The 23,929-nt window shown below is 40.0% G+C and overlaps 1 protein-coding gene across 1 annotated transcript; it reads left to right on the plus strand.

Annotated features, from left to right (window-relative positions):
- The first annotated feature begins 1,395 nt into the window (after nt 1-1,395).
- On the plus strand, nt 1,396-2,567 carry LOC143465769 (uncharacterized). The gene is made up of 4 exons (XM_076964238.1): nt 1,396-1,565; nt 1,718-1,818; nt 2,111-2,166; nt 2,286-2,567. Exons 1-4 carry the CDS (start codon nt 1,419-1,421, stop codon nt 2,546-2,548), a joined length of 567 nt encoding a protein of 188 aa, XP_076820353.1. The 5' UTR covers nt 1,396-1,418; the 3' UTR covers nt 2,549-2,567.
- The last annotated feature ends 21,362 nt before the right edge of the window (nt 2,568-23,929 follow it).

Here is a 23,929-nt window from a genome sequence, read left to right on the forward strand (position 1 = left end):
GGCTTAAACACCGCCATTTCCGCTCAACTTTGTACAAATGGTTGTGGCAAATTCTGCTGCGCAGAGGAGTAAACTATGTTATGACCGATTATTCTATCTAGCATGCTTCGTCCGGGTGGCCGACACGACGACTGTTTCCGTCAACTTACAACATAATACACGAGAATATTACAAATAACGAGCGTTTCTCTACATACATCACAAGAGTTTGACACAGAGTGTTCGGAAAAGTCAGTGTATAATTGGTTTTACCTCAGCTTTAGTGCGGTCTAATTTGGGAAATGTTTCAGAGTTTGTGTGATGCATTAATTGTTCGTCGAATCATGTTCCAGATAAACAATGTCTGCCGCCTCTGTTAAACTGTCTGTTATAGCAAAGGGCAGCACACGTGTAGTCTCCATGTGCTGTGTTAACTTACGCTGGTACAGGTTTTAAACTAAAATCACGGACTGAAGAACCGACTTTTCGTTCCTCGTTTGACGTCTGTAGCTCATATAATATCATACATTCATACACCATAGCTAGCTGGCTTGTAAAGTTTAATGCAAACAGAGTGTATGATCTGGGCAACTTTTAGGATCTGGGCAACTTTTAGGGTGTTTTTGTGGTCGACCAGATTTTTAAGCTTCCTAGAAAGTATTTCTGCGAACTGCAATCGCATTTTTTCACTAAATAAATAATCGTTCGGAATAACCTTCGTTGCGAAAAATCACGATTTCAGCATGCTATAAACATCGGAAAGTAACAATTCTTAACCCATTCTAGTGGGTTTTTAAAAACTTCAAAATAACTAAAAAAACAAGGTATAAAAATAGGCAGTTGGAAAGTGATTAGAATAAACTCGCACATAAATGATTCAATAAGTTTAATTTGTTACGCAATAAGAACAGAAACGACAATTCAAGCACGGTGGCCACGACTGTACAGTATTCATATGTCGATCAAATTTGTCCTATGATAACCAAAAAAACTATACAATCGCATGTAAGATAGCCAGACATTTTGATGAGGTGTTGATTAACGGTGAATGAGCGTAAAGCGCTTAACCCTGACTTTCTACTTTACGCTCATGTTTTTGACGGATTAGAAACCTTGGTGGTCCGGCATTTTATCACAGTAGCATGATAACCAGGGAGTGATTCCCACACAGAACCCATCTTATAGTCAACTTACGTCCAACGAACGCCAGTTGCCTACTACTGAGTGGTGCAGTTGTGGTCAAATCAGAGTAAGCAAGTTTAGAATTAGCATTTCAACAGCTTAATAATTATTAATTAGAGCAGTATGTTATGTCGAAAGCAAATTTAACTTAAATTACATTTCGGCAAACGGACAAAGTTAGGTGGCGTTGAAATAATGAGAAGGTAATTGCTGACTTTTGCACAGGGCTTCGGGTAATTTTCCATGAAATAAGCGCAATGACAAGCCAGTTAAAAGACCAAAAAACTGCGTTTCTTTTCTTTATATTTATTGCCGGACTTCTTGCCACGGTCGCTCAAGACAAACTGGATGAAAAAACTCTTGAAACCTTTCGCCGATCTGACGAGTTTGACGACGTCACTGAGGTAGACTATTTTGGGGGAATTCCCTGCTGCATCTCTGTCCATGTTCCATAGAGCGTGGCGTACGAGTGTGTAACTTAGAATTGTGCTGATAAACCTATTCTATTCAGGTAGTTACACTTCTTTTATTAGATGTCTTTAATGTTACGTCACAGAAAACTTGCGTTCTGAAAAAGTCGATCCGCTACAATATCACGGGAAGGTGCTACCAGCCGAGACGAACGACGGAAGTAGTTTGTATGCTCCACAACAACAGGTGACGTAAGATTTACGCTTGTTTCACAACACTGCTATCAATGAAATTGTCGCCTTTGCAGTTACTGCTCAAACTATCAAAAATAGGCTATATCATACAAAGTCTAGCACATTTTCTTGTGTACCTAGGTAAAATTACCCACTCCTAACCTAATCGCAGATCTTTAACAGGCTGTGTAACCTACATTCGGTAAAAAATCACTTTGTTATGTCAAATGTCATACGTAGAATATCGCACTCCACCATTCGGTGACATTGCGTTCTCATACTAACATTTTCATGTGTTTAATCAGGACGCGAGTTTCCTTTTCAAGAATTTCGCACGAAGACTGCAAGGGATTTGACCCAGGTAGTTTTAGGAGAATGTTCCAGATTTTAAGATATTATTATTTGCTAGAAACAGCTCATGTTATCATTTTATTTTGACATTAATGACGTCGTATCCTCTTACTGCAATATTTTTTATAGCCGGTCCGGTCAGACCCTGCCGCGAGACATCTTTTTACCGAGTCAATGTACCCGGAATTTGCCTGCTTAAAAAAGGGGAAAGCACCTATTCCTGCAAGGGGATCAACTTGACCCAGGACCACCACTATCATTGTTTGGAATTCACCCGGCCTATTGTTACTACCGCCCGAACCAACGCTTCTTGCATGACTGTGTGCGGGAAGTCTGTGCTTGTTCTTGTGCTTATTGTTTTCATCTACATCCATAATGCTCATTTGCTTTGAATTTTCTTCTGCTTTGTGGAGAAATTGACTGTTCGAGAATTAAATGTTAAAAATGAACTGATTTTGACAAATTTCTTTAAAATTAATGGGTTTAAATCTACATAAAAAAAATTTCACAGACAGCTCCAAATCGACGTTGCAGTAGGACCATTGTTGACTTGGACCAAGTATATCATAATAAGATATTACCAATGAATCAAATTTTAACGTATTTTTGACTCACAAGTGTAATGTAAGAAAAGAAAAAAACGCAACAGTGGGTCGAAAAAGACCAGGCGTCGGAAAACTTATCGAATCCCGAATCAAATCACATTCTTGTTTACATTATATGTGATGGTCTAAACTCTAAGATAACAAATTTGACAATTAGAATAAAAACAACTTTTAAGGGATATTTCTAGTTTGAGGAGAGTTTTAAATTGCATTTAGATTGAAAGCAATTCTGATATATTTAACTTGTATAATAACTGTTGAACAAGAAATTTACTCTATTGTACTAATCCAGCAGTAATTGTGCTTTTTGTTGTGTATCAGTAATCGTTACATACAGTACAACCTTAAAATTAGAAAAACGTGTCCTGCGTCACAATTGTAGTTTTTTTTCGTTCCTTACAATTCTGTGCAACGTCATAAAAGATCGAATTGCTTTAGCTATGTTAGTTTTTGTTTCAACTGAACAAGCAAAACACATCATAAATTCATTACGAAAGTATTTAGTTTTGAGTTTTTCACTAAATTTAATCAAAAAGTACAGTTTTTAGGATGGTGTCGTTTTCGACACCACCGGCTGTTGGAGGTAAACTTGATTTCCGGCCGTTCTAGTGTTAAAGCAAAATATGTCTAAATTTTGCAAAGACTTTATCAGCAGCCAAATGCACATTACAAGAAAATCATTTTTTGGCTGCTTTCAAAATGTGTAATTGTTGGAAGATAGCAAATCTTCACCCAACTTTGTGTCACTGATTCCAAAAACGCACATATAGTTTTTTCCCCGTCAAGTCTAATTCACTTGCCCAATGCACTCGGTTTTTTATTGAAATAGTCAGGCTCAAAATAGTGATGAAATGGTTTTTGCAGGAGGTGAAAAACACGTTTAAAATTCTTCCACAATTCAGTAGAGTGCATTTGATTGGGCAGGGCGGCCGCAAATATTTTAAAAACCGTCGAACATAGAATGACATGAGAAGCGTCACGATCAATATTAGTCCATCTTCTTTGGTATCGTACAGTACTTCCATTTCACTAATGTCTCGATATAGACGCCTTAAAGCCAAATGCAATCAATTCTCACAAACCGGATTCGACTGATTCGAAGAACAGTCGCTTACTCAAACTGTTGTATCAATTCCAGTTCTATGTAACGTTAATAGGATTAACTGATGGAGAATGCAAATCTCCGATTTTAAATTCCATCGCTTTCTGACCAGTTTTCCAAGACCCCAATTGTTCCAAAGCATAAGGGTAGTGCCCACTTTGCTGCCCAGGCAAAAAGAGATGCATGTTAGTTTCCATTACCGGACAGCACACACTCATTCACAGCCCAACATATTCAAAAGATCCTTTGCAGGAAGCATTTTCTCTGCCACAGTGAAGTGTAAGTTTGATAGAGCGCGAAACAGGTGTTTCATTGACTTAACCTACTTGCCAGCAACTCGGCAATTTGTTTATGTTTGAAGTTTATGAACAAAATAGAAAACGATCTTAAGCAATTTGGTTAAATACTTTATGGTAATAAATATTTGCGCACAATATTTTATTAATTTATTATTTTTCTGAGTAATTGAATAGACTGTCTTATTTCAATGTGCTGTACACAAGGAAGAGCGGTTTTATTGGTCGCATATCTGCCCGCGTTATATTCGGACGGTTATTACATTGGGGATTATCCGGATAAGGACTATTACATCGGGAAAAGATTTTTGCCGAAAATGTTTTTCGCAATCAACAAAACCGGTTCATCTCAGGATAATCTGTTGGAGTGTGGGATAGCGGAGGTAAAAGCAAATTTAAAGTGAGACACCTCGCAATTTTTTTCGCTATCAGCTTTTCAATATTTCTTGTTGAAAGTTATGTTACTGTTTTCAGTAAACAAGTCCATTGTAAATATTTTCACTATCTATCTAAACATGCAACCAGTCATCGCGGCCTTTGGTCTACAATTACGTAAAAGTCCAACAAAACCATCGAAGTCGCAAATGTCAGGATGTATTGCTCCTTAATGCCGCCCATCCAAGTCATTACGAAGAACTCCAGATGTTTTTGGAGGGCACTTTAGGATCCTTTCGGAAATCATGAACGTTTTTGCTCTGATGTACATTTCTTGTGAAACTTTGCAGACAGAATTAACATTTAAACAGGGTTTTCCCATAGTTTAGTCTTAGACTCAAAAACTGAAGCGTCAAAAAAGCAGAACGATCTCTTCCGTCATTCAACTGGCTTTAAAATTTCCAGCACTGATCACACTTAATCAATTGCAGGGAGAATGGTCAGCATTGCCATACTCAGAACAGGCACTAGAAGCCATTGCTGATATTGGTAACAAGAGTTTTGGCAAAAACTGAAGTTGGTTAAGGAAACCAAAATTTATGACAATTCTTTTGTCATTGTCACACTCTCTTTTCTCAAGTCTAAAGCGATATCACGTCGAGGCAAGGCTGCCACTTGTAGGGATTTTACCCTACGCTAGGGTTTTTTGGCCCCTTGGGGTTTTTCACCTTTATTCATAGATTTCCTTTTGTTTAAAGTAAAATAAAAATAAATTCAAACAATAAATTTACTGAATAATGACAAAAACATAGTCTAAGCCAGGGGTGGCCAAACTGCGGCTCTCGAGCCGCATGCCGCTCTTTAATGAATTAACATTGTTGAATTAGACATGCATTTTCCCAGTCTAGTCGAGTTGTTTGATCAGATTATGAAACAATGCGTTTTATCTCATGTAGTAACAATGGACTCATTGTTGTAACAATGGACACTTTAGTTAAGTAAATTGTCAGATTGAAGCTGTACGTCAGGGCTGACCTATGGTTATACTAATAATTAATTGTAAATTGCAAAAAGAGTTGGAGAAGCCCAGCAGGTGGAGACTGGAGAGTGAGACAGCAGATGAGCAGAATCAGCAGATTGAACAGACAGGATTACAGGAATCAAGTGATCTTGTTTTGATCAAGTCAAGTGATCTTGAATACGATACTTTTATCATTAAATTACAATAATTCTGGTTGTTGACAAGTTGACAACGGTAATGCCCAAAGAGGTGAGATCCATAAATTCTAGGTTTCGATCGCAAAGCTACAGAAAAGAATGGGAAAAGGAAAACTGGGCACAAGGATGGTTAAAAATTTCGTCTCAGGTAGCATCAAAAGCATTTTGTCAATTTTGTGACAAAAACATTCTTGCTAGGAAATCAGAACTAATGAGGCATGCAAAAACTGCTCAACATTGTCAAAATGCTGCACAAGTTCTTGGAAGCACATCGATGGAGCAATATGTCACAAGTAGTCAAGGCTGCATCAAAGCTGAATTAAATACTGTGGCCTTAATTGCAAGACGCAATATTTCTTTCAATTTCATGTCATACATGGTACCAACCCGGAAGCATATTGCTAGTGATTCCAAAGCAATAAAAGATATGACCTCTGGTCGGACAAAAACAACATATCTACTAGGCTAACAGAATGTATAGCTGTTGATGCTCATGAAAAGTTAATTCAAGAGCTACAAGAAGCTAAAGGCTTTTCAATTCTCTGTGATAAAGCATCAGATATATCAATGAATAAAATCTTTTTTATAAACGTCCGCTACTTATACAATGGATCACCAAGAACACAGTTATACCAACTCATTAGGCTAAAAAGGGGAAACGCAGAAGCTCTATTTGCTGCCTTGGAAGAAGCATTGGTTAAAGACAAACTCACATGGCAACAAGTGGTTGGATATGCTTCAGATGGAGAAAATTTGATGCAAGGTGGTAGTAATTCATTTTTAACTCGGATGTTAGAAAAGATTCCTGATATTTTTATATTGAAGTGTTATTGCCACAGCATCCATCTAGTGGCAAATCATGCTAAATATGATTGTCGAAACGGTAGTGGAGCAAAACAAGGCGGAAATTAGTTGACAGTGAGCAAGTTGCATGAACCGAATTAACAGCCAACAAAGTTAGCTAAAAAATGGGAATCAACTGCCAACAATAGACACTTCGAAAAATAGGTTCAATTGCGTACTCGGCGAATCAAAGTCAAGAACCAGGCTGGCTTTGGGCTCCGAGCTGATCGCCGACCTGACGAACCCGAAATAAACTGCCTTCAAGATAAGGTTCTGGACCAGGCTTTAGTAACCAGCTATCGTCGATCAAGCAAAACAGAAAGAAACCGTAATCAATTGCCAACACGGCAGGCTTGGCAAACTAACGGTTGCCAACTAATAACAAACCGGATTCGACTACTTCCACTGCAGGGTTTGGCACTTAACTATAGCCGGTTAGGCTAAAACGGAGAATGGGTCAACTACCTATGCGGCAAGGTTTGAAACCTGTAGCCGACTAGGCTAAACCAAAAAAAGGAAACAAAGATCTACGTCTTCCAGGAAGGCAACTGGAACGCCAATCCTGCCGACCGGCAGCCAATAGTGGAGAAAACTTGGAAAACAATTTAAAAATAGGCGCTTGTGACAAATGTATGGAAATGCTAACAAAACCAAACGACCAATAACAGGACGGTTTTACAGCCATGCTTGTCGCAGCCGTCAAACTCAGAAATAGCATACCAATGATACTGAATCACGAAAGCGAACAAATTTACCTCCATCAATTAACTCGTCGCGCACGCGACGCTCTTAAAGGTGATTTGCCCACAAACGTAAATTTGTTAGGTAGGGGAGCCATCTCGCTGCTAGAATTTTACACCATGTTTAATATCCATATTTCTTATCAAGCCAGCCGAAATAAATCTACCGGTTAAGCTCGTATTGATATTTTGAAAAATTAAGAAACTGAAAAGAGAAAACAATCTCAAGCTATTGCTTTCACTGCATGATTGTTAATAGAAAATGTGGTGTCAAAACACAATATTTAAAGCAGGGATATAAAGAACATGATGGGAAACTACCTCCTCGTTTGTTTCTTTTTGATGAAAAGAGAAAGTTTTGTTTCTTCCTCGTCACGCATGGTTTCGTACACTTACTCGCCCACACCTTCACACCATAGATTAATTTAAGGTAATCCTTTAAAGTAATCTATGTTGACATCTTCGCCAGTAGTGGCGATTGGCGAAAAGTTTTACACATTATCATGGTTTGTTCATCGTTGTCGTGACGTCGATTACTAAAAGTGGAGTTGCTGTTTTCGTTGTTTTGACGATTCAAGCGTGTGCAGCCTGTCAGTTGCTAACATGACGTCAGAGACTTTTTAAGTAAATGGTGCTTATAGCTTTAAAAGATTTAGAAACTCTCTCATAGATCAGGAAAATAGAACACTGGATGCATTTGATGGCAAAAAATTATTTAATTTGTGACACGTTTTGTGAATAACATCGCGGTGGGCAATTGGGAAGAAATATGGTAGAAGTTGAGGGTACCATGGATTACGTAGAACTCACGTTACGTAAATAAACATAGCACGACACCAGCGGTTAACATAACATCAAACGATATCAAAGAAAGATTAATTGTTTATAACAATTCTTTGTTGGGTAGAGCTGATGCTAGAGCTAGATGTGTTTACAAAATAACAACAGCTAATTTCCTTTCATTTGGTGACACCAAGAAGGTGCATAAAACACAAAAAACTGCACAAAACTACACCTACCAACTAGTTTAGAATTTTATTCTAACTTTGGGGCTATTGGTCGGTTTCCGTTTGTTAAGCTTTGTTCACATTATATGCCGTTTATTGTTGTTGCGCAAAATTGTTCCACAAATCAAGTGTGTTGTCTTTTGTTTAATAATATTTTATTAAAAATTAAACGAAATGAAGCTGGACACGATAAAACAAAAAATAACATATAAAATGCGCGAAACATGACACATTACTAAAATGGTATGAGGATAGAATACATTAGATGAACGGACACTTTAATATTTGTTCATAGGTTGGAGAAGGCAATTTTTCAAAAACTTTCCGTCTGCAGTGAAGTTTGAGCCGTAATTTCATCGTTTCGAAGTCTTTCTCCAACCTCTTCAGATATTGCCGCGTTGTGACCGTCTTCCATAAGGACCCAGAGCGTTTGAATCTGCGCTTCTTTATCGTGGTAAGGGTCGGAGACGATTTGTTAGTGGATACAGCTTTTAGGCGTCTTTCCAACATTAACTTTGTATCTGCAAATACAAGGGAAAGTTCAAAGCAAATAATGAAAGAAAAAAATGCTTTATATTGCAGTTCAAGGCTTTGTTTACATTTGTACATGTAGCATTGCGAACCACAAGATGACGTAAAATAGTAACTGCGATTATTAAAAATGAAAAATATATCGAATACTTTGAAACTAAAATCCAAACAGATTCTAGATACGTTTGATATTAGATATAAACAAGCATCCCATATTTAGCCTACTCACCTGTTTTCGTTGGCTCCGTATTAAAGTTCATTTCTCAGGAGTTTGGATAATTTTCAAATAAGATGTATAAAAATATTATGATTAACAAAATGACAACAGCTGCAATTAAAGCGACACATCAGGAAATCTCCAACAAAAACATTCAGCAGTCGAACGCACACGAATACAGTCATTGGCTGTGGCAGAAGATGCACAACTGTAAAAAATACCAAATTAGCTATACCTAGGCTATTTTCTGGTTGATGTGGACAGGCTAGGCTACCTTTCCGTAAATCACCAAGTTCGTGTGTTTCCAAGAATATTGAACTTGTAACCTATATAAAAATACAGGCCTAAACATATACATGCAGCAGATCTGAATACAAGTAACAACCAAAGTGACTTTAGTCTTACAATTTTCCCTGGAAAACGCGAAACTTATTCTGCTGGATTTCAGCGAAATTCTCTCCTATTTACAGCCTATATACCAGACAACCAATGTTTTATAGCTGAAGTTTTCGCACCGACCAACAATCGAGTCCAGTTGGTAAACAAAAGGTGCGATGACTGACAAGTAGATAAAAAATTTTCGCACCTGCTGCTGAGGTCGCGTAAAATGTTAAGTACAAGACAATGGATAAATTTGCACTTTCCAGCACGAGACGGTTTAAACCCTGATTGAGTATTTGCGATAATTAGTGTTGAACTTATCCTACATTACCTTAGTCTTTACAAAAAACACGTGTTGTGATTTCAAGAATTAAGTCGTGTCAAGCGAACGACCACATATAGGCTAAGTGTAATTGTTTTTAAATGTATATTTTTATGTCCAGTCGCTGATACATGTTTTGACAAACTAAAGATTTTTTAGTTAGAAATAAGTGTAGCCTAAAACATTGAACTTTTTCGTTACGGTCGGAATTGAAAACGTCAAAATCTTTGATCGAAATAACAATCACTAAAAAAATAGCACAGTACCAACTATTACGCGAAAAGTTGTTTCATGATGAACTTGCAAAGATTTCAATTCAATGCAAATAGAAAGAAAATGACCCAAAATTATCCAATCGTTTATTTGTAGATAGAAACATGAGCCGCAATAGTTCATAGGAATGCGCTTACATGATTGTACACATTTTTCCCAGTTGGTTTTGCGCACAATTGTAGTACAATGCTCGCTTTTGTTTCAAATTATAGCTTTTTGGGATTACGATTTTTTGGATTACGATATTTTTGGGATTACGAAACTAGCTTTACTTTGATGCCTTGTTTATTGATCAAGCGCTCAAGGGTTTTGAAGGTGACGCACAATTGAAACATTTCTCCGATAGCTTTTTTGTTTATTGACTACGGAAAGTTTTGAATCTCGTCAATGCAGTGGTTCTCCGTTAGATTGTAAAATTTTTTATGTTGCAAGCAGAAAGACGTTTCATAACAAAGACTTCGTGGCAGGTCCAACTCAAAGCATCAGTTCTGGTTAGAAATTGTCGGGGACCCGGACCCTTGCCTGGCTTTGTTTGCTGCGACCGCAAACTCTTCTCATGGTGAGGATCCGGGCCCCGATGCCTCCACTACTTTTCTGGTGGGCTGATTTTTGAATGCAGTGTTGTATAATGATGAAATGTTCAAAGTTTTCAAGGTTTGCCTTATTTTAACTTTTAGTTTTACAAGTAATGGAATTGCATTGCGTATTCATTCGGTATGCACTGCTGTGTAATGCGATTAACTGAAACTAATTGAAAACCGGATGCACAGTTCCCTGACAAAAGACTTTTTATTTTCCCACCACGAACCCAATTTTGTGTGGGCTTCAGTCGTTTTTGCATCTTCATGACAATAAATACAGTAGCTTTACTTACAATAAATATGACAATGGTTATCTCCTCAACGCAATTCAAAATACGTCACTGCGTCATACGCATGGAGTGTGATATAAACTTGACATCTGTCCCTCAAAATTTTGCATACTTAATGATACTGTTATATTTAGATTTATTATGCGTAAAATCATATCATCTGAAATAAGAATATGCAAAGTAACGCAACCTCATAGCTCAAGGAAGTTCGCTTGTCACAATGCAAACCGTGTAAACTACAACGAAGTAAAAACACTTGCCCAAAGCAGAAACAAAGCGCAAGGAATAATTAAAATAGATCGAGGCCAGTTAACAAAGGGAATATTCATTACAAGGTTCTTTGCATTTTCTTAACTAGTGAAATCAATACAAAAACAATTGCATGGTTGTTCGCACAAGCAAATCCAATAACATTGACACACTCCCAAGTCCTAGTAAGTGTTTTGTAACGTTAGAACAACTCGCAACATGCAAATACTTCTTATTTAAGTTGGGCCTAACAAGTGATCAATCATCGCACCTTTAGTTTACCAACTGGACATAAAGGTTATTGGTTGGTGCGATAACTTTCACCGTTTATGGGGTAAAAAGTTCGTTGCAAACTAGAGGAACTGGTATCGTATGTTACCGTGCACCGTGTGTCTAAATTGAAATCGCAACCTTAAATCGAAACTGTCCGAGTAAAAGTTCCAACAAGTTGTAGCGAGTTTTCGTTGAGCGTACTCAGAAGGTCTAACACGACATGTTGTAACCGGAAAGAAAACAACCCCCACTGGAAGTTTAAACTTCCATCAGATTATAAAAAGACAGGGAGGTCTCAGTAAAACAATCGAACCATTTAAAGAGAGCAGATGTCTACCAGATCCTAACAAACGCCAAAATTGAACACGCCAATCGCACGCAAATCACACGCCAATCGCCACAGATGCCAAAATTGCTTTGGCCGCCATAGAAGGCATAGTGCAAAGACCAGGGAAAATTGTTGAATTTACATGCCATTCAAAAGAAACTCCTCTAAAAGAGTCGAAGGGATATCGAACGTAATGGTATACAGATATGAGCATGTAAAACTAACAGTTGGCTGGGTTCCAATCGACTTCCCACAAAGAGCTCTAGATATGAAGCCTTCAAAAGCATGGGCTACGTAAAACCAGCGATTCATGGCGCAGATTCAATATTGAGAAAACCAGACGGCCGAAGGATTTTTACCTTCCAAATTGAGTCTCCGAATACCACCGCCGTTACGAACAAATAAAAGCGTTGGCCTTCTTGCTCTATTAGACGATCGGAACATTTTTGGTGTAACTTATAGAATGTGTCGATTAATTATTTCTTTTTCTTACATTTTGTGTTATCTCAGAGTAATTTTTGTAAGAGATTTTTCCACCAAACAACGGCAACGTATTGACCGGTCGGTCACTGGGTGTCATTGCTTGACCCCAACGCCCCGGAGTTTTTTCCCCGCTCTGCGCGAAAATATTTTACGGCGACCAAAGCTTCGAACAGTGCAGGAATGTTGCTGAAGTCCTGCAATACGTCACAGATACCCAAGTAAGTTCATTGGGCTTCGTTGGAACTGGTCTCTGCATGGTGTATGATCTGCCCCGGCTTGTATTTATGAAAGTTAATTCTAACGATGCCGATCCAATCAACATTAGCTTACTTAAAGGAAATTTTATGCAATTTCTACATTTCCAGACTTGGGCGAACGCAGCGAAAAGTCAAAAACTAGACGCCCCAGCGCACTTTTGAAAGCGACCGGGAGATGTCGGTATCGGTCGACGTGTACTTTTGCCCATGACGAAATAGAAAAACGGGTTGATATTTTCAAGGTTTATAGATACAAGACGAAGATATGTGAACGGTAAGTGAATGTTTCTGTTAAAAATTAACACAGCGGTGTTCGTTTATGATTTTGCAACTTGAGCACATCACAAGAAAAACGATTGGAATTGTTTCATTTACTAAGAAAAGACGACGCCCATGTACACCTCTTACAAGAAACTTGATGTTCCTCACATGATGAGCAAAAACGGCGTTCGGAAATCGGAATGGGGTAAGGACAAAGCGCTTTTAGTTCGTGTACCGGTAAAAAATTGCCGAATAAAGGAGTGGCAATCCTAATCAACGACCTAGCCATAAGCTTTAAAAAATGGGATCAAGACCTGGAAGGTCGCCTAATCGCAGCAAATCTACAGATATATAACGACGAACTAAAAATAATCAACGTATACATGTCACGGGATTCTTTTATGCACCCGTTTTATAGCCACCGTATCGTTTGTTCGCACCACTCCTATATATCGCGACCCCTAGGAACTAATTGGTGTTTAGCGTCCCCCGTTGATTCTATGATTGCGTGGAATTTGCTTTGGTGTGGTGTTGCGCTCGGGTATAGAGTGGTGGTTTAGTTACGTTTGGGTTTAATAGCAAAAAGATGATTGTTTTTACCTAAGAAAATGCTATTAAAAGTTATTAAAGCAAACAGAGCTAATTGACTAGCTGTCGAGCGGGAATTTCCTGGTAGGGAAAAAGTTTGGTTACATACGCACCAAATTTCAAACCCGGAAAAACAAAAGAAAACGACAGATTTTTCGAAAACGCCCATCAGTTTTTCGCAGAAAACACCCCGACAAACCTCGCGGGTGACTTTAACATCGTAGACGACCCCCCGATGCTGATAAACGCAGGTAATAACGAACTGAAAATGTTGTGCAAAACGTACGATCTAAAAAACTATTTTCGAAAACTCGAAGAGCAGGATAGACAGTTCTCGTGGCGAGATGGGAAAAAACCAATCGCGAATTGACAGATTTTAACGACCAAAATAGAACACATCTCTACCCATTTATCTGACCACAAGAGTGTTAAAATCCACATCAATGTTAAAGCCCCGCCGCCTCAACGGAAAAGAGATTGGATAAACAACGCCAAAATATATAGATACGATCCGTTCTTAAACGCACTAAAGGAAAAATGGCCGTCTTGGGCCACGCTCAAAACCCACCTTTTCGAAAATCCAAGCGCCTGATGGATCGAGATTAAACGGAAGCTTACTTCCAACATAACATAAAAATAAACGCTCAGTATAACGAAACTATAGCCTCTCCCTGCTAAAGGAATATGAAAAAGCGACCCTACTGCTGAGTACTAATGAAACGGCGTATCGCGAATATCTAGACGCAAAAAGAAAACAACACCAGCACAATAAACAACAAACAAAAAACTGGCGAAGAATAGGAAAAGCGCAGCAGTAAAGCCATTTTCGAGAAATATAAAAATAAACAAAAACAAACGTTCAACAACAAACAAAGTCAACGAAGCGTTGTAAACAACAAAGTCAAGAACCAGGATGGCTTTGAGCTCCGAGCTGATCGCCGACCAGACCAACCCTAAATAAACTGCCTCCAAGGTAAGGTTCTCGACCAGGCTTTAGTAACCAGCTATCGTCGATCAAGCGAAACAAAAACAAACCGTAATCAACTGCCAACACGGCAGGCTTGGCAGATTGTTGCCAACTAACAACAAACCGGATTCGACTGCTTCCAAGGAAGGATTTAGCACTTAACTATAGCCGGGTAGGCTAAATCGAAAATGATACTGGGTCAACTGCCTATACGGCAGGGTTTGAAATCTGTAGTCGACTAGGCTAAACCAAAAAAGAAGTCTACAAGAACGTAAACTGACCCGGTATTAAAACACGCTGAGGCTGCTTTGATCTCAGACGGAGCTTAAATGAAAACAGGGGGGGAGGACAAGCACCTTCACGTGGTCCCCCCTGTCAGTAACGTATCTAACAAGAAGATATGCGAAGCGAAGCTTGTCAAAACCGAGCAATTACTCAGACAAGAGTTCAGCGCAGGGTGGCGAGGGAAACGCCCTTCTCAGGGCGCGGCAGCTCCTCTGTCGACAAGTACCGTAGACCCACCGTCCTGCAGCTAAACACCGAGGGCACCACCGCCAGCAAAATCAGTATCATAGAACACCTGGCCAACAAACATCAAGCCCTCATAATCGTCCTCCAAGAGATCCTCGAAAGACTCATCTACGCCCATGTCGAACCGATAATAAACCCACAGCACCCTCGGGAACAAGCTGGCTTCCGACACGGAAGATCAACCGTAGAGCAGGTCACACTTATGACCCAAGACATCGAGGACAGCTTCTCAGCTAAGAAGAAGGCCGGCGCCGTGTTTGTTGATCTCACGGCTGCCTATGACACCGTGTGGCACAACGGTCTCACCTGCAAGCTACTCCGCCTACTCCCTGACAGGCACATGGTCCGCATGATTATGATACTCGTACAAAACCGTAGTTTCACCCTCACCACCAGCAGCGGCCCACGAAGTAGACTACGCCGACTCAGAAACGGCGTCCCACAGGGCTCCGTCTTGGCTCCCCTCCTGTTCAACACATACACCTACTATCTGCCCAGCACCACCTCCAGGAAGTATGCCTATGCAGATGACCTGGCACTTCTGCATTCTGCCGGAGACTGGCAGGCGATGGAGAGGAATTTTAGCCAAGACATGCAAACACTAACAGCATATCTCCAGAAATGGAAGCTGCAGCTCAGCAAGGCAAAGACAATGTCGGCTGCCTTCCACTTTAACAACAAGGAAGCACAGCGTGGGATAAGCGTCACTATTGACGGGGCAACCCTGCCCTACAGGGCCGAGCCCACCTACCTCGGCGTGACCTTGGACAGGGCACTCACGTATCGTCGACACTTGGAGTTACTGCGCAATAAACTATCTGCGCGCGTTGCATTCCTAAGGCGGCTGGCGGGCTCAGGCTGGGGGGCTGGCGCAAAACCCTCCGCACAGCCAACCTGGCACTTGTCTACTCCACCACCGAGTACTGCGCACCAGTGTGGTGTCGTAGCTCCCATACCCGCCACATCAACACCGCCATCAACGACGCGCTGCGTATTGTGACTGGTTGCCTGCGTCCCACTCGAACGGACTACTTACCAATCCTTGCCAGCATCCAACCTGCTGAGCTACGCCGCAAAGGAGCCATGATTTCTCTCGCCCGCCGCGCTTTGGACCCTAAACACCTTCTCCATACCCCACTCCAGCGACCATCATCTGGAAAGCAGCGACTGAAATCAAGACAGCCCTTTGTGCCGGCCGCACAACAGCTACTCAGTAGCGCAGAAGAGCTTGGACTAAGTGCGTCGCACTGGACGAACCACATGTGGAGCACGGAGTGGCAAAACAACACCTCCAGACTCTGTGAATTCATAGCCGACGCCGACCCAAATCCATCGGGAATGTCCCTCGCAAGACCTGCTTGGGTCAGGCTCAACCGCCTGCGCACCGGCGTCGGACGCTTCCGTTCAGACATGCACAAATGGGGACTGGCTCCCTCATCAGAATGCGAGTGTGGTGCCACAGAGCAGACAGCAGACCACGTCATCAATGACTGCCCAATCCATCGGCCCCCACATGATGTGCGTGGTCTGAAAAGATTGGACGAGGATACGGTCACATGGCTGATGAACTCATGCCCGGAAATCTAGTCTGGAAGGAAGGAAAAAACGCTCAAACGAAGAAGAATGAAAACAAGAAGTTAAATAACCACAATCTAGAACGGTTCCCACTCCAGCGGGACGCTTTTTTTCGGCGCAATGTATAAAACAGGAGAGTCCATTCTGGAATGTAGGACGTACTGTCGAGGTTGTCTGGCTATCACAAGCAATACTGACCATCGCTTGTAGCGATTTAGTAGATCATTCGGTCGCACACTTTACAGAAATCGAGGTGTCGCTTGCAGTATGTTTTCTCTATACTCTATATCACCACTTCGATATCTTTTCATAGTCCTTGGACGAATTTAATCGACAGCCCTTTCGAAGAGCTTCCGGCAAGTTGCGGCGCCCCCTTGTGTGTATGAAACTAAATATGATTGTCGAAACGGTAGTGGAGCAAAATAACGCGGAAATTGGTTGACAGTGAGCAAGTTGCAGAAACCGAATTAACTGCCAACAATTGAGAATTCTTAATCTAGGTTCAATTACGTACTCGGCGAATCACAGTCAACAAACAGGCTGGCTTTGAGCTCGGAGCTGATCGCCGACCAGACCAACCCAAATTAAACTGCCTCCTGGTAAGGTTCGGGGCCAGGTTTTTGGCAGACTAAATGTTGCCAACTAAAAAGAAACCGGATTCGACTGCTTTCACGGCAGGATTTCGCACTTAACTATAGCCGGTTAGGCTAAAACGGAAATGAGATTGGGTCAACTGCTTATACGACAGTGTTGGAAACCTGTAGCCCACTAGGCTAAACCAAAAAAGGAAACCAAGATCTGATACCTCTACGTCTTCCAAAAAGACAACTGGAACGCCAATCCTGCCGACCGGCAGACAACAATGGAAAAAAGTTGGAAGACAATGTAAAATGAAAATTACCAGCTCTGTCAATAGGATTGGCAGGAAAACGGTATGACGACGATTCGAGACTTTCTGATCTGGTACGTTAGAAAAGACGTGGAACCATTTTTGTGTACTCTACAAATCCAAGTCAATTTTTATTGGATCTTGTCCATAGATATGCTTGAAGACAGTATATCTATTCCTTTCATCACCTTGAAATATTTCCTTTCTACCCTTGAAAGAGGTGTGTTCTTCAGTTTGATCGAGAAGCGCGATGCTGATTTACACCGTTTGATACAAAGGAACATCACAGGTGGGGCTTTTATCATCTTCACGCGCTATCATGAGAAAGGTGTCACAAGGTTTAGGAGTCGACAATACCAACAACAGGCAAAACTGTGTCAGACTGTGTTAGGTGTAGACGTAAACGGGTTGTACCTATATGCTTTAGGTTAGCTCAACGTATGCCAAAACACCACCAGTACCTACATTCTTTATCAACGGGACGGGGATTCCGATCGCTTTATTCCAAAAATTGCTAATTTTTATGGACGGCTGAGTTACGAGTGGTTATCGTTGGAAGAAGCCACCCGTGGCTGCACGATTCGCCATATGTTCAATGGACCAGAAAAGACATCGGGGATCGTGCATTGCCGTCGGATGGTTGGCTAGCATCAGAAAACACAATATTCAGTTTTTTCAGTAAGTGATGGTTTATGTGTATAGCTTACGTTTTCGACTTCATGAAACAATACTTTCCACAAACAGGTTACTACTGGCACGGGTTTTTGTTGTCAAGAACAAACAGATCTGATGAAACAACGTAGTGAAGAGACAGAAAAAATCTCCTGTATCTGCGCCATCTCGGTTTCACGGTGATAACGATGCGAGAATGGTCTGGAAACAGATCACAATGCACGAAGATGTTCAAACGATTCTCAGAAAACGCGTCCACTTGACACAGGCTTTCAGAAATCTCACGACATCCAGAGCCTTGAAGAAGGTGCGTGATGGAATTTTTTTGGTTTGGTGAGGTGCGATATCAACGTGTCCACACCTACATGAAGAGTTTGAGGACATCTCTCCGGTTAACAAGAGCACAAATATTTGTCTTGATGACATCGGACCCTTCATGAAAACGTACGCAGAACAGAACGGAATGTTAAAGCTACCTAGAAGGTGTCTTATTACGAGTTATTACGGTAAAGACGTGCTTTTAATCACTCTTATGCTCAGGTGGTACTTGGAGAAAAAGGTCTCCGAGTAACTACGATCTACGAAATAGTACAGTACACACCTAATGCCTGTTTTAAGACCTTCGCCGACACGGTCACAGATCATCGGCCAAACGGAAAGGGGATCGATCTTACCTGCAGTGTTCAAGCTTATGGGAAATTGTTCTTATGGTAAAACTCTTCTCGCGAAAGACAAGCATCTCACGATAAAATATTGTAGTGAAGAATCGGCTCTCGACTCAGTAGAAGATCCGCCCTACATCAAAGTGAACCAGATCGATGAAGATTTGTACGAGGTGACAATGAAGAAAAAGCGTGTGATTTGGAATCTTCCCATCCAGATAGGTTTTTTTGTATATGGATATTCCCAAGCTCCATATGTTACGTTTTTATTACGATTTACTTGTCTCAACAACCTCCCGTCACTTTCTAGATCTGGGAAATCCGCGGTAAGGTGATCAGTTTGCATTTAATACTGTAAAGAGATAACTTAAATTACTAATATCTCGATAAACAATGAAACTTAATCGCAATGGAATACAAACAGTTCGTTGCTTCTTGATTCTTCTCACTACCCTATCCCCACAAATAATATAAAAACGAATTAATGCATAGAATTGGATACAAGTTCTTTTGGAATGTCAAACAGCAGGAAATACATCTATTTTGTGTCTCATTTTCCCAGGAGAAAAGTGATTGTGAGCGGAAACGACCAGAAGTTTCAAGCCTATTTGGTGGATTTGTCAAAATTAAAAATGAAATTTCGGGTTGAAATGAAAATCGTTTTCGGGTAATGGTTGTTGTTGTGGATCGTCGAGGGTGTGAGGAATCGAAGCCAAATAGCTACAGAAACATTTGACGACGCCTGCAAACATGGTTGTCGTCGAAAGTAAAACTGTGTCTGCATCTACAAAAACGTAAATTGACTCAGTATTACAAAACGCTGGAGCAGCATTGATCTCAAACAGAGCTTAAATTAAAACAGGAAGTCAATCAATCGATCACAAGCGCATGCTGAAACAGGGGATACTATCCTGGACTTAGGCGTTGGAAATGTAGGACGTACTGTCAGGGTATTTGGCTATCGCGAGCAATCCTGACCAAAGCTTGTAACGATTTAGTAGAGCATTCGGTCGCACACTTCTCTGAAATCGAGGTGTTGCTTGCAGTATTTTGGCCCTACACTATGTTAGCACTTCGATATATTTTCATGGCCCTTAGACGAATTTAATCGACCGCCCTTTCGAAGAGCTTCCGGCAAGTTTCGGCGACTCCTTGTGCTTTCAAGGAACGAAATATAATAGTAGAAACGTTAGTGGAGCAAAACAAGGCGGAAATTAGTTGACAGTGAGCAAGTTGCAGAAACCGAATTAACAGCCAACGAAGTTAGCAAAAAAAAAATGGGAATCGACTGCCAACAGTAGACACTTCGAAAACTAGGTTCAATTGCGTACTCGGCGAATCAAAGTCAAGAACCAGGCTGGCTTTGGGCTCCGAGCTGATAGCCGACCTGACGAACCCGAAATAAACTGCCTTCAAGATAAGGTTCTGGACCAGGCTTTAGTAACCAGCTATCGTCGATCAAGCAAAACAAAAAGAAACCGTAATCAAGTGCCAACACCGGAGGGCTTGGCAAACTAACTGTTGCCAACTAATAACAAACCGGATTCGACTACTTCCACTGCAGGGTTTGGCACTTAACTATAGCCGGTTAGGCTAAAACGGAGACTGGGTCAACTACCTATGCGGCAAGGTTTGAAACCTGTAGCCGACTAGGCTAAACCAAAAAAAGGAAACCAAGACCTACGTCTTCCAGGAAGGCAACTGGAACGCCAATCCTGCCGACCGGCAGCCAATAGTGGAGAAAACTTGGAAAACAATTTAAAATTAGACGCTTGTGACAAATGTATGGAAATGCTAACAAAACCAGACGACCAATAACAGGACGGTTTTACAGCCATGCTTGTCGCAGCCGTGAAACTCAGAAATAGCATACCTATGATACTGAATCACGAAAGCGAAAGAATTTACCTCCATCAATTAACTCGTCGCGCACGCGACGCTCTTAAAGGTGATTTGCCCACCAACGTAAATTTGTTAGGTAGGGGAGCCATCTCGCGGCTAGAATTTTACACCATGTTTAATATCCATATTTCTTATCAAGCCAGCCGAAATAAATCTACCGGTTAAGCTCGTATTGATATTTTGAAAAATTAAGAAACTGAAAAGAGAAAATAATCTCAAGCTATTGCTTTCACTGCATGATTGTTAATAGAAAATGTGGTGTCAAAACACAATATTTAAAGCAAGGATTAAAGAACATGATGGGAAACTACCTCCTCGTTTGTTTCTTTTTGATGAAAAGAGAAAGTTTTGTTTCGTCCTCGTCACGCATGATTTCGTACACTTACTCGCCCACACCTTCACACCATAGATTAATTTAAGGTATTCCTTTAAAGTAATCTATGTTGACATCTTCGCCAGTAGTAGCGATTGGCGAAAAGTTTTACACATTATCATGGTTCGTTCATCGTTGTCGTGACGTCTATGACTAAGAACTGAAGTTGCTGTTTTCGTTGTTTTGACGATTCAAGCGTGTGCAGCCTGTCAGTTACTAACATGACGTCAGAGACTTTTTAAGTAAATGGTGCTTATATCTTTAAAAGATTTAGAAACTCTCTCATACATCAGGAAAATAGAACACTGGATGAATTTGATGGCAAAAAATGACTTAATGAGTGACAGGTTTTGTGAATAACACCGCGGTGGGCAATTGGGAAGAAATATGGTAGAAGTTGAGGGTATCTTAGATTATGTAGAACTCTAGTTACCCAAATAAACATAACACGACACCAGCGGTTAACATATCAACAAATGATATCAAAGAAAGATGAATTTTTATGACAATTTTTTGTTAGGTAGAGCTTGAAATGTTTACAAAAAAGCAGCTAATTTTCCTTCATCTGGTATAACCAAGAAGGTCGAATACATAGAATAGGGCTGTCATACGTCAGGATTTTCCCCGACATGTCAGGGAATTTAGTGTTTAAATCTGTATCAGGGAGAAATGCTAAAATGTGCTTACCAAGTGTGTGAATTTTTAAAATTGGAATTTTATGTGTTTTTGAAGTCCAACAAAAGCTTATTGCGTTGCTATTTAGAAGAAAAGTTGCATTCGTGCATTCGTGCAACTTTTCTTTGCTCTTTTTAATTTTTTTCGTGTTTATCCTTCTTTCACAAAAAAGCAATGGCGGAAATTTACTTTGGTAATATTCTAAAGTTGGTCAATGAACTGAGGTAAAATTGTCAGGTTTTGCGCATTATCAAATATCATGACTAGAACCTAGAAGGTCCTATCTGCATATCACAAAACTACCTACCAATTACTTTATAAATTTAATCTACTTTTTCTGTTTTTTTTGGCTTTGGGTCGGTTTCCGTTCGTTAAGCTTTTGTTTGCATTATATGCCGTTTATATTTGTTGCGCAAAATTGTTCTTAGTATTCCGTTCATTTCCACTAATAAAGTATGTTTTGGCTTTTGTTAAATAATATTTTATTCAAAATTAAACGAAATGAAGCTGGACACGATAAAACATAAAATAACATATAAAATGCGCGAAACATGACACATTACTAAAATGGTATGAGGATAAAATAAATTAGATGAACGGACACTTTAATATTTGTTCATAGGTTGGAGAAGGCAATTTTTCAAAAACTTTCCGTCTGCAGTGAAGTTTGAGCCGTAATTTCATCGTTTCGAGATCTTTCTCCAACCTCTTCAGATATTGCCGCGTTGTGACCGTCTTCCATAAGGACCCAGCTAGAGCGTTTGAATCTACGCTTCTTTATCGTGGTAAGGGTCAGAGACGATTTGGTAGTGGATACCGCTTTTAGGCGTCTTTCCAACATTAACTTTGTATCTGCAAGTACAAAGGAAAGTTCAAATCAAATAATGAAAGAAAAAAAAATGCTTTATATTGCAGTTCAAAGATTTGTTTACATTTGTATATACAACATTGCGAACCACAAGATAACGTACAATACAGTAGTAACTGCGATTATTAAATATGAAACTATAATATATCGAATACTTTGAAACTAAATTGTAAACAGATTGTAGATACGTTTAACTTTGGATATAAACAAGTATCCCATGTTTAGCCTACTCACCTGTTTTCGTTGGCTCCGTATTAAAGTTCATTTCTCAGGAGTTTGGATAATTTTCAAATAAGATGTATAGAAATATTATGATTAACAAACTGACAACAGCTGCAATGAAAGCGACACATCAGGAAATCTCCAACAAAAACAATTCGCAGCGGAACGCACACGAATAAAGTCATTGGTTGTGTCTGAAGATGTACAGCTATATAAAAATAACAAGTCAGCTATACCTAGGCTACTTTCTGGTTGATGTAGACAGGGTAAGCTACCATTCCGTAAATCACCAAGTTCGTGTGTTTCCAAGAATATTGAACTTGTAACCTATATATAAATACAGGCCTAAACATATACATGCAGCAGATCTGAATACAAGTAACAACCAAAGTGACTTTAGTCTGACAATTTTCCTTGGAAAACGCGAAACTTATTCTGCTGGTTTTCAGCGAAATTCTCTCTTATATACAGCCTATATACCAGACAATCAATGTTTTATAGCTGAAGTTTTCGCACCGACCAAGACTGGGATCCAGTTGGTAAACAAAAGGTGCGACTACTGACAAGTAGATAAAAACTTTTCGCACCTGCTGCTGAGGTCGTGTAAAATGTCAAGTACAAGACAATGGATAAATTTGCACTTGCCATCAGGAAGCGGTTTAAACCCTGATTAATTTTTTGCGATAATTAGTGTTGAACTTATCCTACATTTCCTAGGTCAAACACGTGTTGTGATTTCAAGAATTAAGTTGTGTCAGACGAACGATCAAATATAGACTAAGTGTATTTGTTTTGAAATGTACTTCTTTATGTCCAGTCGCTGATACATGTTTTGACCAAATTAATGTTTTTTTTTTAGTTAGAAATGAGTGTAAAACTTTGAACGTTTTCGTTACGGTGGGGATTGAAACCGCATGCAGTGCTGTATAATAAAGAAATGTTCATCAAAGTTTTCAAAGTTTGTCTTATTTAACTTTTAGTTTTCCCAGTATTTGAATTGCCTTGCGTATTTATTTGGTATGCACTGCTGGGAAAAGCGATTTACTTAAACTAATTGAAAACCGGATGCACAGGTCGCTGACAAAAGACGTTTTGTGGGCTTCAGTCGTTTTGCATTTTCATTGCAACAAATGCAGTAGTCCTACTTACAAATAAATATGACAATGCTTATCTCCTCAACGCAATTCAAAATACGTCACTGCGTCATACGCATGGAG

This window comes from Clavelina lepadiformis, chromosome 7, assembly GCF_947623445.1.
Source record: "Clavelina lepadiformis chromosome 7, kaClaLepa1.1, whole genome shotgun sequence".
NCBI lineage: Eukaryota > Metazoa > Chordata > Ascidiacea > Aplousobranchia > Clavelinidae > Clavelina > Clavelina lepadiformis.